At 41.3% G+C, this 10,651-nt stretch overlaps 1 protein-coding gene across 8 annotated transcripts in view; it reads left to right on the top strand.

Annotated features, from left to right (window-relative positions):
* The first annotated feature begins 259 nt into the window (after window positions 1–259).
* Window positions 260–10,651, top strand: part of CEP126 (centrosomal protein 126) — a 39,887-nt gene continuing 29,495 nt past the window's right edge. For 3 of the 8 annotated variants that reach the window (XM_035328124.1, XM_035328116.1, XM_035328133.1), the window contains exons 1-3: window positions 263–553; window positions 1,470–1,595; window positions 10,019–10,164. In XM_035328124.1, coding sequence (XP_035184015.1) covers window positions 537–553; window positions 1,470–1,595; window positions 10,019–10,164 — 289 coding nt within the window. In that variant the 5' untranslated portion in view covers window positions 263–536. Of the gene's footprint in view, window positions 554–1,469; window positions 1,596–10,018; window positions 10,165–10,651 lie in introns of all 8 variants that reach the window. The other 5 variants (XM_035328109.1, XM_035328104.1, XM_035328075.1 and 2 more) reach the window with 3 other exon arrangements.

Here is a 10,651-nt window from a genome sequence, read left to right as displayed (position 1 = left end):
CAACGGCAACGGGCTCAGGAAGGCGCTTCGCTTGTCCTGCAAAACGAGAAACGTGGTTGTTTGAGAGACCAATTTAAAATAAATAAATAGACAGATAAATCAACTAGCATCCCGCTCTTGGTAGAGAGGCTGGGGAGCCCGGTGGGACCTCAGACACCCGGCCCCTCAGGAGGTAAGCATGCACCCGAGGGAGCCAGGCCCGCTGCCCACCTGCCCCCGGGCACCTCCACAGCCCGGTTCGACTCGGCTCGGCCCGGCCCGGCCCGGTTTAAGGCCACCCCGGCAGCACCCGCCAAACCGCCGTCCCCTCAGCCGCTGCCCCGCCGCCCCGCCCCGTTGCGAAGGAAGCGGCGTCTCCGGTTGCTACGATGGCGGCGGTGCAGCCGGAGCAAGGCTAAAGTGCCTCAAAAAAGAGCCGAGAACAGCTCCCGGCCCCCCCGGTAGGGAGGCGGTGGGCCCGGGTCGCCTCCTGGAGCCCGGCGGGGCAGCGCTCGGCCGCCGCCTCCAGCGCAGGGCGGCGGGCGGGGGGGGGCTCCATGGAGGATCCCGGCACGTATCCTTCCGCCACCGCGGGGCCGGGGGCTGAGGCGGCCGGGGGAGCCCGTAGGGAGCCCGTAGGGAGCCCGTCCCGGGGGCGGCCTCACGGGCAGCAGCGGGGACCCCTGCTGGCTGCCGAGGTCGTCGGGCTGCCCGGACCCCCTGTGGGGTGGTGGGGTTGTGGGGTGGTGGGGTATGGGACAGGGGTATGGGCCGGTGGCATCCCCGTCGGGGCTGCCTCTGAGGTGGCTAAGGGTAAAACTCCTCTGCCGTTGTTTTTAAACAACTCTAACAAGCTAAGAAGTCAAGTTTTCCATAATACTCTTCCTTGTTTTCTCTCTTCTCATACTGCCCTTGGGAATTATATTTTCCATCCTCTCTGGGAAATCTGTGTTTTCTTCAGTTTTAAGTAATGGTGTAAGAAGTACTGACAGAACTTGTCAGCTCTGCCTGTACCGTACTACTTAAATCATGATTTCAGTGAGGTGTGGCTCTGTGGAGAGCTGTTATTATCCAACAATATTAATTAATTTCACCGCGTAAACAACTATTCCTTTGTATATAGGTGTGTGTGTGTATTTGTGATACAAGTCTCCATATGGTATAAATTTAGATGAGAACATCAAAATGTATCTTCAAATAGACTAAGGTGAGATTTTTCATCTGCAGATATCATAAAAAGTGAGTGCAAAGTATTAGTTAAAATCACTGTAAGTAGTAAAATGCAATTATATTTTTTTCTGGATTAACATGAAGTGAAATATGACCATAATATATATTTATGGGACCAACTGTTGCATAGTTAGTCAAACGGCATTTTGTATCTTATGGATAAAGTTTGCCCTCTCCCAAAAAGACATGTCAAGTCAAAAAGGCTGTTGCATCTAGTAACAAGCTCTTGGATACAGTTATTGTCCTTAACACAAGACTAGGGACAACGTTTTAACATTTCATTTTGGATGGGATTTAGAAGAAGAACGCTGGGCATTGAAAGAAGATCAAAAGCTATTTCGGAGTAAGGCACAGAAATATTTGATAGAGACGAACAGAAGAAGAAGGTAAGTAGCTAGGGTTCATTGGTGGGAGATCATAAAAAACTGAGTCAGAAGATTGAGACAGGGCAATATATTTCTACTGTGTGCATGTTCACTTTGCCAAGTAGCCTCACTGCTTTGATCGAGAAGTATCTAGGCCTTTTTTTCTATAGGACAAATAAATTATAAAGGATGAATATTCTGAGGTACTACTTTTTAGACAGTCAGTGTAGTCACTTCTTATAGCATAAAATAAAGGTAACTAGCACATCCATCTTGTGGCTCTGATCTGCATTTATGATCCTGTTCCATTTTGTATTAGTTTCAGTGGATTTGTAACAAATGAGTTCAGATAGATGGTAAGAGCCAGCAGGCAGGCCATTGTCCCTGCTTTCTAAAGTGTATGCTCTTCTGTGTGCATGGAATAACAGCTGGACAGCCTTCCCTATGGAGTAAGTGCAATGCTAAGTCTCCCTAGTTAAGCAGTATATTTTTCGTCAAGTTATTATGTACTGACATTTTAAACAGCACTTTGAATATCCTGCATTTCCTCATACGTGAGAATGCAACATCGTGAAATATTCCATGACAAATGGGTGAAGTAAATTGTACACTGAGATGTTTCAGTGCAGTGCTGTAGGTAGTTTGGTAGGCACAGGGGACTTTTCTCTAGCACTCTGGTCATACTCTCATATACAAGGGACTGGCTGTGTATACTCTAGAAACAGATGGGTTCCTCCCTGAGACATTTCAGAGCCAGCCTCAGCCTCAGACCAGCTTCATCTGCCTAGTGTTAACTCTCTAAAACACTCATCTCGCATAGTACCTATATCAGGTGATTTGCTGTGCAACATTTATTTATTGACATGGGTTGAGAAGTCATTAGAGGCAGTAGGTACTGCTTTTACTGCTGTTTTAGCCTCACAAAAGCCCAGCATGATGTGCTGTCTGCATATTGGAAATATAAAGAAAAATGGAAGAGGTAGTAGTATCACCTGGGAGTGATTAAAGACCGTGTGTGATCCACAGCCTGTGCAGATAATAAACTGAGCCTCAGCTGAAAGATCAAATATCTTGTTTAGTGTTCTGGAACCGTACTCCTGTAACACCATGCATCTCAGATGAACACTATTTATCATATGTTGGTCTTGAAATATTATACTCTGATGGGAAAGCAAGCACTAGACAGCCTGCATATTTTTGATGGACTGGGGTAGCTAAACTAATACTCGTTGATACATAAATACATTTCCATATGAATTCATTGTGGCCTTAAGAAACAGTATAAATTCAAGTTACCCAGGTGAGCCAGTTAAAAATGTAGGTATGGTATTCATAGAAGGAAATTGTTTCCATTTGTGGTAATTGAAAACAAGTATCGTAAGAAGTTCAGATGGAAATCTGTAGTGACAAGTCTTTTACTAACTGCAGATGAGTTAGTTGTCTAATGTTAAAAAGGTAGTGAGTGCATACAGTATTAATAAACTGTGAAATATAATTCAAAACTTCAGGCCATTGCATATATGGTGGAAAGCAATTTAGAAGTCAAAAGTTCATTGAAATTGAATATTTTTTTGCCAAAAGTTATGGAGGTAGGAAGTCATTTATCTTCTAATGGATCAGCCATCAGGTTATGTTGCAAACCTGTGTATGAGCTAAGATCCATTAGCTTTGTAAAACATTGTAAAGGTGTTAGCTATGATGATGGTTTCTCAAGGGTAGCATGACTTCTTTAAGCTCCACATTCTCATCTGACAGCATCCTAAATTCTTCCTGACAGGGCTTGCAGGCATGTGTCAGAAGTTATTCTTGGCACTGTTGCTTTATAATTTCAAAACTGGAATTTTCTCTTGATTTTCTTTTCTTTCAAATATACAGAGGAGACGGAGTGCACTGTGTAATATGACAATTTGTTTTTTTTACTTCTAACCTTCACACAGAATGACTGAGGTAGGAAGGGACGTCTGGGTCCATCTGGTCCAACCCCTGCTCAAGCAGGGACACCCAGAGAAGGCTGCCCAAGACCACAGCCAGACAGGTTTTCAGGATCTTCAAGGAGGAGACTCCAGGATACTGTCAGGGTTCTTTGCTGCACAGGCACATTGCTGGCTCATGTTCACCTTGATGTCCACCAGGACCCCCAGGTCCTTTTCTGCTCTTCTGGTTTCCACCTAGGTGCACCCCAGCATGTCCTGGTGCCTGGTGTTGTTCTTCCCCAGGTGCAGGACTCTGCACTTCTCCTTGTTGAACTCTTTGAGGTTCCTGTCAGCCCACTTTCCAGCCTGTCTAGATCCCCATGGATGGCAGCAGGAGCCTCTAGTGTATCCACCTCTCCAGCAAGTTTTGTGTCATCTACAAACTTGCTCTGGGTACACTTTGCTCCATTATCTGGATGATTTGTGAAGATGTTAAACAGGACTGGACTCAGCATTGACCCCTGGGGAGCACTGCTAGGTGCCACTGGTCACCATCCTGTCATCAGCTCTTCAGCCACTTTTCCATCCACCTCACTGCCTGCTTATCCAGCCCATACAGCAACAGCTCATCTACAAAGATCTTTTGGGAGACTGTGTCAAAGGCCCTTCGGAAGTCTAGGTACCCTACCTACTGGTCTCTCCTCATCTACCAGGCGGTCATTTCATCATAGAAGCTTATCAAGTTAGTCAACCATGGCCAAATTTAAGGTCTACCTTAAATTTACAAAGTCTCTCCTGAAAAGCAATAGCAGCGAATCTCCTCTTACAAACAGACTTAGGGAAGATAAAGCAGAGCCTCTGTTCTGTTCTTAATCTGTTTTATTTAGGTTCTTTCTCCTTGTGTTGCATTGAGAAGAAAAACTTACCTGTGTGTGTAGTGTTTTGTTTTTTTTGAAGAATCACCACCAGTCTATCTTTAAACACAGTTTTACCAAGGTTGAGGCTAAGTCTGTTGGCCCTAGTGCCCAACACTTTTTAAGCTAAGATCTCCATATGCAGAGAGGTTGCAAATTGAAATATTTTGTTTTCAACCTTTTCTAAACAGACTTGTAATGAAATTTTCCCTGACAGATTGTACTGACCTGTTGTTGATACGTCTAAAATGCAGCAGCTTCAACATTAAAAATGTTCTGCTTCTGACAAGATGTTCTCAGTTAATGAATGTAAAGAGAAAGAATCACTTGCACAGAAAAAAAAGCAGGTGTAGCTTTGGAAAGCAAAGCCTCAATAACTTAAATCACAGATCTTTTTCAAGGCGAATACTTAAAGGAACCTGTGTTTACATCCTATCTGATGCCACCAGTTTCTTTGCATCCTTGTACAGACCAAAGTCCTTTGTTTTGTGTTAACAACAGTCCTTCAACATAATGAACAACCACATAGATTCATAGATTATCTTCACACAAGTTCTTGAGTCACTCCTCGATTGTCTCACTAATACGTAATGTTGCAATTTCAAGATCAGTTTAAGAATTAAATGAGCTCTGGGGCAGCAGCTGACATATTTTGTTTAAATAACGGTATTTCAGAAATAAGAGCTACTGACTAAGCACATACTTTCTATAAATGAATAGGAGATCATATTTTGTGTTTATATACCCCAGTACTTTTTAAATACCCGCTGCCAACTTGCAGGGAACTGCAGCCATCCTGCTGGTACTGCTCTGCAAAGTGCATATCCCATTTCACCATGAGGTTACTGGCTGCAGGTAGATGGTTGGGTCAGGAAGCAGAAAATCTTGTACAATTGTCTGTGTGCATTTTTAAATAAACCCTGCAGTCAGCTGCCGTGGGTCAGTATTTTGAATTACCTTGAAATCTGAATAGCTAACCCATCTGTTGTAAACAGGGAAGGAAATATTTTCCCAGTTTGTATCAGTTTTCAATCTACTCACTGCTTTTGTTTCAAAAAAGAAAGTGATAATAATTTTCAATATATGCACAAGCTTTGTGCTCCACCTACTGGCTGATTATCAGTGATTATTTAATAAAAGCTCTTTAAGTTTTTGATAGAGAACCACAAGCGTTTTAGTGCCAGAAATGGGAGGAAAATGTTAGCACCTGGCAAGCAGAGGAGACCAAGTGTTAAGAATTTGGTATTGCTTTCTACATGAGAATGAAGCTGCAAAAAGCAGTGGTCAGTGCAACCACACCCACCTGTAATCCAGCACTGCCAGTGCTGCAGATGGGCCACAGGATTGCGCTGACATTGCAAGGTCTCGGGCTGGGGGCTTGTCAAGCTTGCTCCATCTGAACTTCTCGTGACCTGCCTGCAACTTCGTTTTGCTTGGTTTAGCTCAGATAGCATTTTTCTAATTGACCAGGTGTCTGTGGCTAATTTATTTTGCATTGTCTTTTTATGGTATGAGTGCAGCTTAATATAGATAGTGGTAACAAGCAGCTATCTGTGCAGAATGAAGTATTTACGCGTAACCTGATGACACAGCGCAGAGAAACACAGGCCTGGTACGAGAGCAGAGGTCTCAGGATCTGGGGGCGCAGGTTGCGGCGTAGAGGAGGGCAGGCTCGGGATGATAAGAGCTGGCACACAGGCTTGGCACTGGAGACCCCACAGCTATAAGCAACTCACCACTAGTCAGTTAAAGAAATGTGGATCTGGAGCTAGCAAAACTGGCTTTAGGGGTAACAGAGAAGAAAGAAATAGTGTTTGATACATGTAAAAGTCTCCCTGTGTGGACTATTTGGCTGGACTGTGGAGCTGCAGATGCATGAAGGAAGAGCAAAGGTGTAAAAGCATCACAGCAAACATAAAAATGACTCCAGGTGGATCCTGAGGTGAGGGAGTAGAAAGCATTCGCATGAGCATCGTGTTGCTCCTGCTGAAGGGACTCCAGATGTTGACAACTCACTGCAACAGCCCAGGAGCACCAGAACAAAACTACCAGCCTTGGGACCCAGAAGAGAAAGAGAAGAGTGAGCATAACATCAGAAAATGGGAAGAAACTAAGCATGTGAATAACAGTTTCAACTATTATTGCTACTGTTGAGTCTTTATGGAAATATTCCAACTGTGTTATTATTTTTCAATTATTTATCCGGGCTAACGGTGTCCAAATTAGTCCCTTAGGAACTGAATTATTCTAACAAAAAATTTTTGGCTTTATGAAAGGTGGGCTTCATTTTCACTGATAAATGAGATCTGGAACTCAGCAAATTGGTGGATAGAGTGGGCAGCTCTGCTGTGAACCCTTGGGGCATTTTGGAACACAGCCCCCTGTCTGCCCCAGTGGTCAGTCCTTCTGAAGCCCGTACAGCAGTTTGGGGCTGTCCCTTTTCATTCAGCATATGATCATCACAGAAGATGAGGGAATACAGTTAGTGTATGTTCCTATGGCCCTGGCAAGTATTTCATTTAAATAAAATAATTCATTTATGAGCAACCTCCATGGAACCTTTTAAAGATACAGGGTATTTCCTGTTTGATCATGGATAAGATTTGGAGTGTGTCACCCCATTCTACCCTTTCCTTGATCTTGCTGTAGTCATTAAGTGTACAGATACCCTTCTGCATCAACTTTAAATTATTGTGCACTGGTTTGCAAAGAAGGTATGACAGGGGATATTTGTATCCTAATGAATATCACCAACTCAGTATCAGAAGGTTCATTTCATAGCATTCCATATGCACTGTATGTATTTTTTTTTTTTTTCATCCAAGGCAGTAATAAGCATTTAGTCCACCTATGACTGTAGCATCCATCACTTCACTGTGAAGGTAATTTAATAAAATTAACCAGGAAATAGTTTTACCATCTGGTTACACTGTTTTTAGCATGAAAATACCTTCCACATAATGTCTGTATATGCGAAGCTGCTAAATCTTCTAAGGTTCGTATTCCAAATTTGCTATAAACATTTTGGCAGCCGTTGCAAAAATTGCTGCACCAGTGGATTGTTTATAGTAGACAGAAAAACCAGGTTAAAAAAACACCAATCAGGAAATTCTTCTGCTAACTCCCCATCTTAAAGCCATACTCTTTTGGCAATATTACATCTGCGATATGAACCTAAGTTTGTGGCTTAGTCTGGTGGATGAACAAACATTTGTTTCAACTGGTTTTCTGTAAGATGTCATTGTGTGTTTGTAGAATGATTTCTTTTACATAATGCACCTGGGTTTCCCAATTTACATTCTGTAAGGTCAGGAAGTTAACAATGCAGGCTTCGTTGAGTATCTTTAAAGATATGTTTCCTTCCAATTAAAACAAAATTCTATTTCTCCCTCATGTCTTACTCCAAACTGCATCAGCAGTTGGACCTTCCCATTTCCAGCTATATGAACCAGAGTATTTTTTTTAATTCCAGCTGTAAGGAATGTGGAAGAGCGCAGCTATGTCGTACTCCAAAATCCCTTTAAAAATAAATAGCCAAAGGCTCTGTCAAAATTTGCTTGTTCCTTTTTGGAGATATACTCTGGAATTAGTCCAGGTGCAAAGTTGTAGAATTTCCCACATGTCTGAATTTAAGAGCTATAGTTCAACTAAAGGCCTTCTTGAGCAGCTTCTAGAAATATTAAGGAGATGGAGAAGAATGTTTTTAAAATACTTTCTATGGTAAGCAAGTCTGTTTCCTCGATTGTGATTTTCCTATGCTTTGTCAGCATAAAGATGTATAATATTGCATATTTCTCTATTTAACCCAAGTGAAACACAGAAGTACTGAAAGCTGGAAATAAACTCTCATTCTGAACCTTCTAGCTTATATGAACAATTAAAGTTATGTGGGTATATTTCTCTGAAGGGTTTTTCTGGTTTTGGATAACTGCTTGTCCAGCTTCACCTCATGCCTCAAGTCAAATTATTCCCATTTGCTGAGAAGATGTTTTGCAAATGAAACCTACAGTGTTGGGATCAAGTTTTAATACTATTGTTTCTGAGCATCAGGAAACACTTCTGTGCTGTGCAGGTGAGGGAGCACTGGCACAGGTTTTAGAGATCTTGAAGACCTTTTGAAGATCTTTAGAAGATCTCCTTGGAGGTCCTGGACGTGGTCCTGGGCAGCCTGGTCTGGGTGTCCCTGCTAGAACAGGGGTTGGACCTCCAGAGGTGCCTTCCAACCTCAACTATTCTTGATTCAGTTTCTGTTTGCATAAGTCAGACTGCTGTCTTATTCTTCATTTGAGATATAGAGCTTTGTAATTCTTCATCTCTAGGAAAGATTAGGTGATCCTGCTCAGCAGGGGTTTGGATGAGATGATCTTCAGAGGTCCCTTCCAACCTCGGCCATTCTGTGATTCTGTGATTACTTTGAATTACCTAGAAATTCTTCTGGATTTTTGAAAGTGTAACTTTATTAAGTGTTATTTGCGATGTAAGATTTGAATAGCCGCATGGAAGCCCTTTACAGTGCATTTCCACTTCAAAAAATACATGTTTTGCCTTCAGTTGCTGTTAATACAATAATTAGTCCATAAAATTGGGAAATCTCGGACGTTAGATTCAGGGGGTTTTGACAACTGTGCAGGTTCGTGTTTTCAAAATAGCAAAAGTTCTTTATGTATCTGCTACTCTTTGGTTTTGAAGTGTCATAAAGTGGATACGCCTATAAAAGTTGTATTTGGGAATTAGTTGGCTATTTCCCTATTTTTTTAACTACTGTGCACTTACAGCCTTTAGACTTCCAAAACCCAAACCTACTATTTCAAATTATTTTCCTGTTTGTTTTCACAGGTGAATAGGCAGCATTTTGAAGGGATACTAGGGAGTTTAAAGTTAAATATTTGAACTTTTTCCATAGAAAGAAAAGGGAAGAATAAATCAAATAGCCTGAGTTACGGAGTAACTCTGTAGAGGAGCAGCTTTGCTTCCAGTTGTAGTGATTCCTGCATGGCAGACTTGTTAGAAGTCGAACGTGACACGTTATGTATTTAAGTATTGCTTTGTCCGTGGAGGCACTGTGCCAATAAGTTTACCGATAGAAGGTATGTTTTACTCAAGGAGCTAATTTAAGTTTGTCAGCAAAAGTTGATGCTTTTGTCAGCAGGAAGAAAAATTCCACATAACCTCATCAAGCTTGTGCCTACAGAAGGAGAGGTTTGTGATGTTTTGTTTTGTTTTGTTTTCAATCAGAATCTGCAATGCTTTCCAGCTGGTTGAAGGACACATTTTAAATATATATGATACTAACAACAGATTCAGTCAGTCATAGTTTCACATCACTCTACTACCCATTTTGTGCTACTAACCTGATTATCTTTCAGGCAGAAATAATTACATCTCTGGTTGAAGCTAACAAAGTAACAGGATTATGGTGTGTCTCTTCTTCATCACCCGCTGCCCCATTTAGGTTCAGTCTAACCATAATGATCCAGTTGTGCTGAAATTTATCATTTTACTTTGTGAACAAGCAAACTTCCACTCCAAAACCACAAAATAATAAAGTAGTCACTGATATTTCTGTAAATGTAATTAGAAAACATAAGTATCATCTACTTTTGTTTCCTAAATACAGAGCCTTTGAAGAAAGACGGAAGCAAAAAGAAGAAAAAGAACAAAGACTTAGAGAACAAGTTCTGCAACAGAGGAGAATTAAGCTTCAGGAAGCAACTGAGAGGTTCCAGCGTGCTCATCTGCCTGCTTCTCAGCACAAACAAATAGGTTTGTAGATTCAAATTTAACCATTATTCACAATACAAGTGTTTTGTTTTGTTTTGTTTTGTTTTTATGCTAATAAAATGTAATTAAGGCAAAACAGAACAATTAACTTCACTCAAATTAATTGAATTAATTAGTTTAAGCAAAACATAACTGACAGGAAGCACAGATCTGATTCTTATGACAAAATTGGCTAGAAGGAATGAAATTACATTTTTTTTTTCTAAAAACTGTATTGTGAAATATTTCTTTATATTCCAATCACAGCATGTAATTAGCTCCCGGTGATATTGTGTTTTCCTTTTTTTCCTCCACTTTTTTCACTGCAGTATCCTCTTTGCTTATAATACTGTGATTTCAAAGTTATGTGAAAGATTTTACAAGGCCATTGGAAATTACTGGAATAGTGTGATGATCCCCTATGTGAAGCCCTGAATATGAAAATATTCAGGGCTTCACATAGGGGATCATCACACTATTCCAGATATTA

This window comes from Oxyura jamaicensis, chromosome 1 (assembly GCF_011077185.1).
Source record: "Oxyura jamaicensis isolate SHBP4307 breed ruddy duck chromosome 1, BPBGC_Ojam_1.0, whole genome shotgun sequence".
Lineage (NCBI taxonomy): Eukaryota > Metazoa > Chordata > Aves > Anseriformes > Anatidae > Oxyura > Oxyura jamaicensis.
This window is presented reverse-complemented; position numbering and strand designations above follow the sequence as displayed.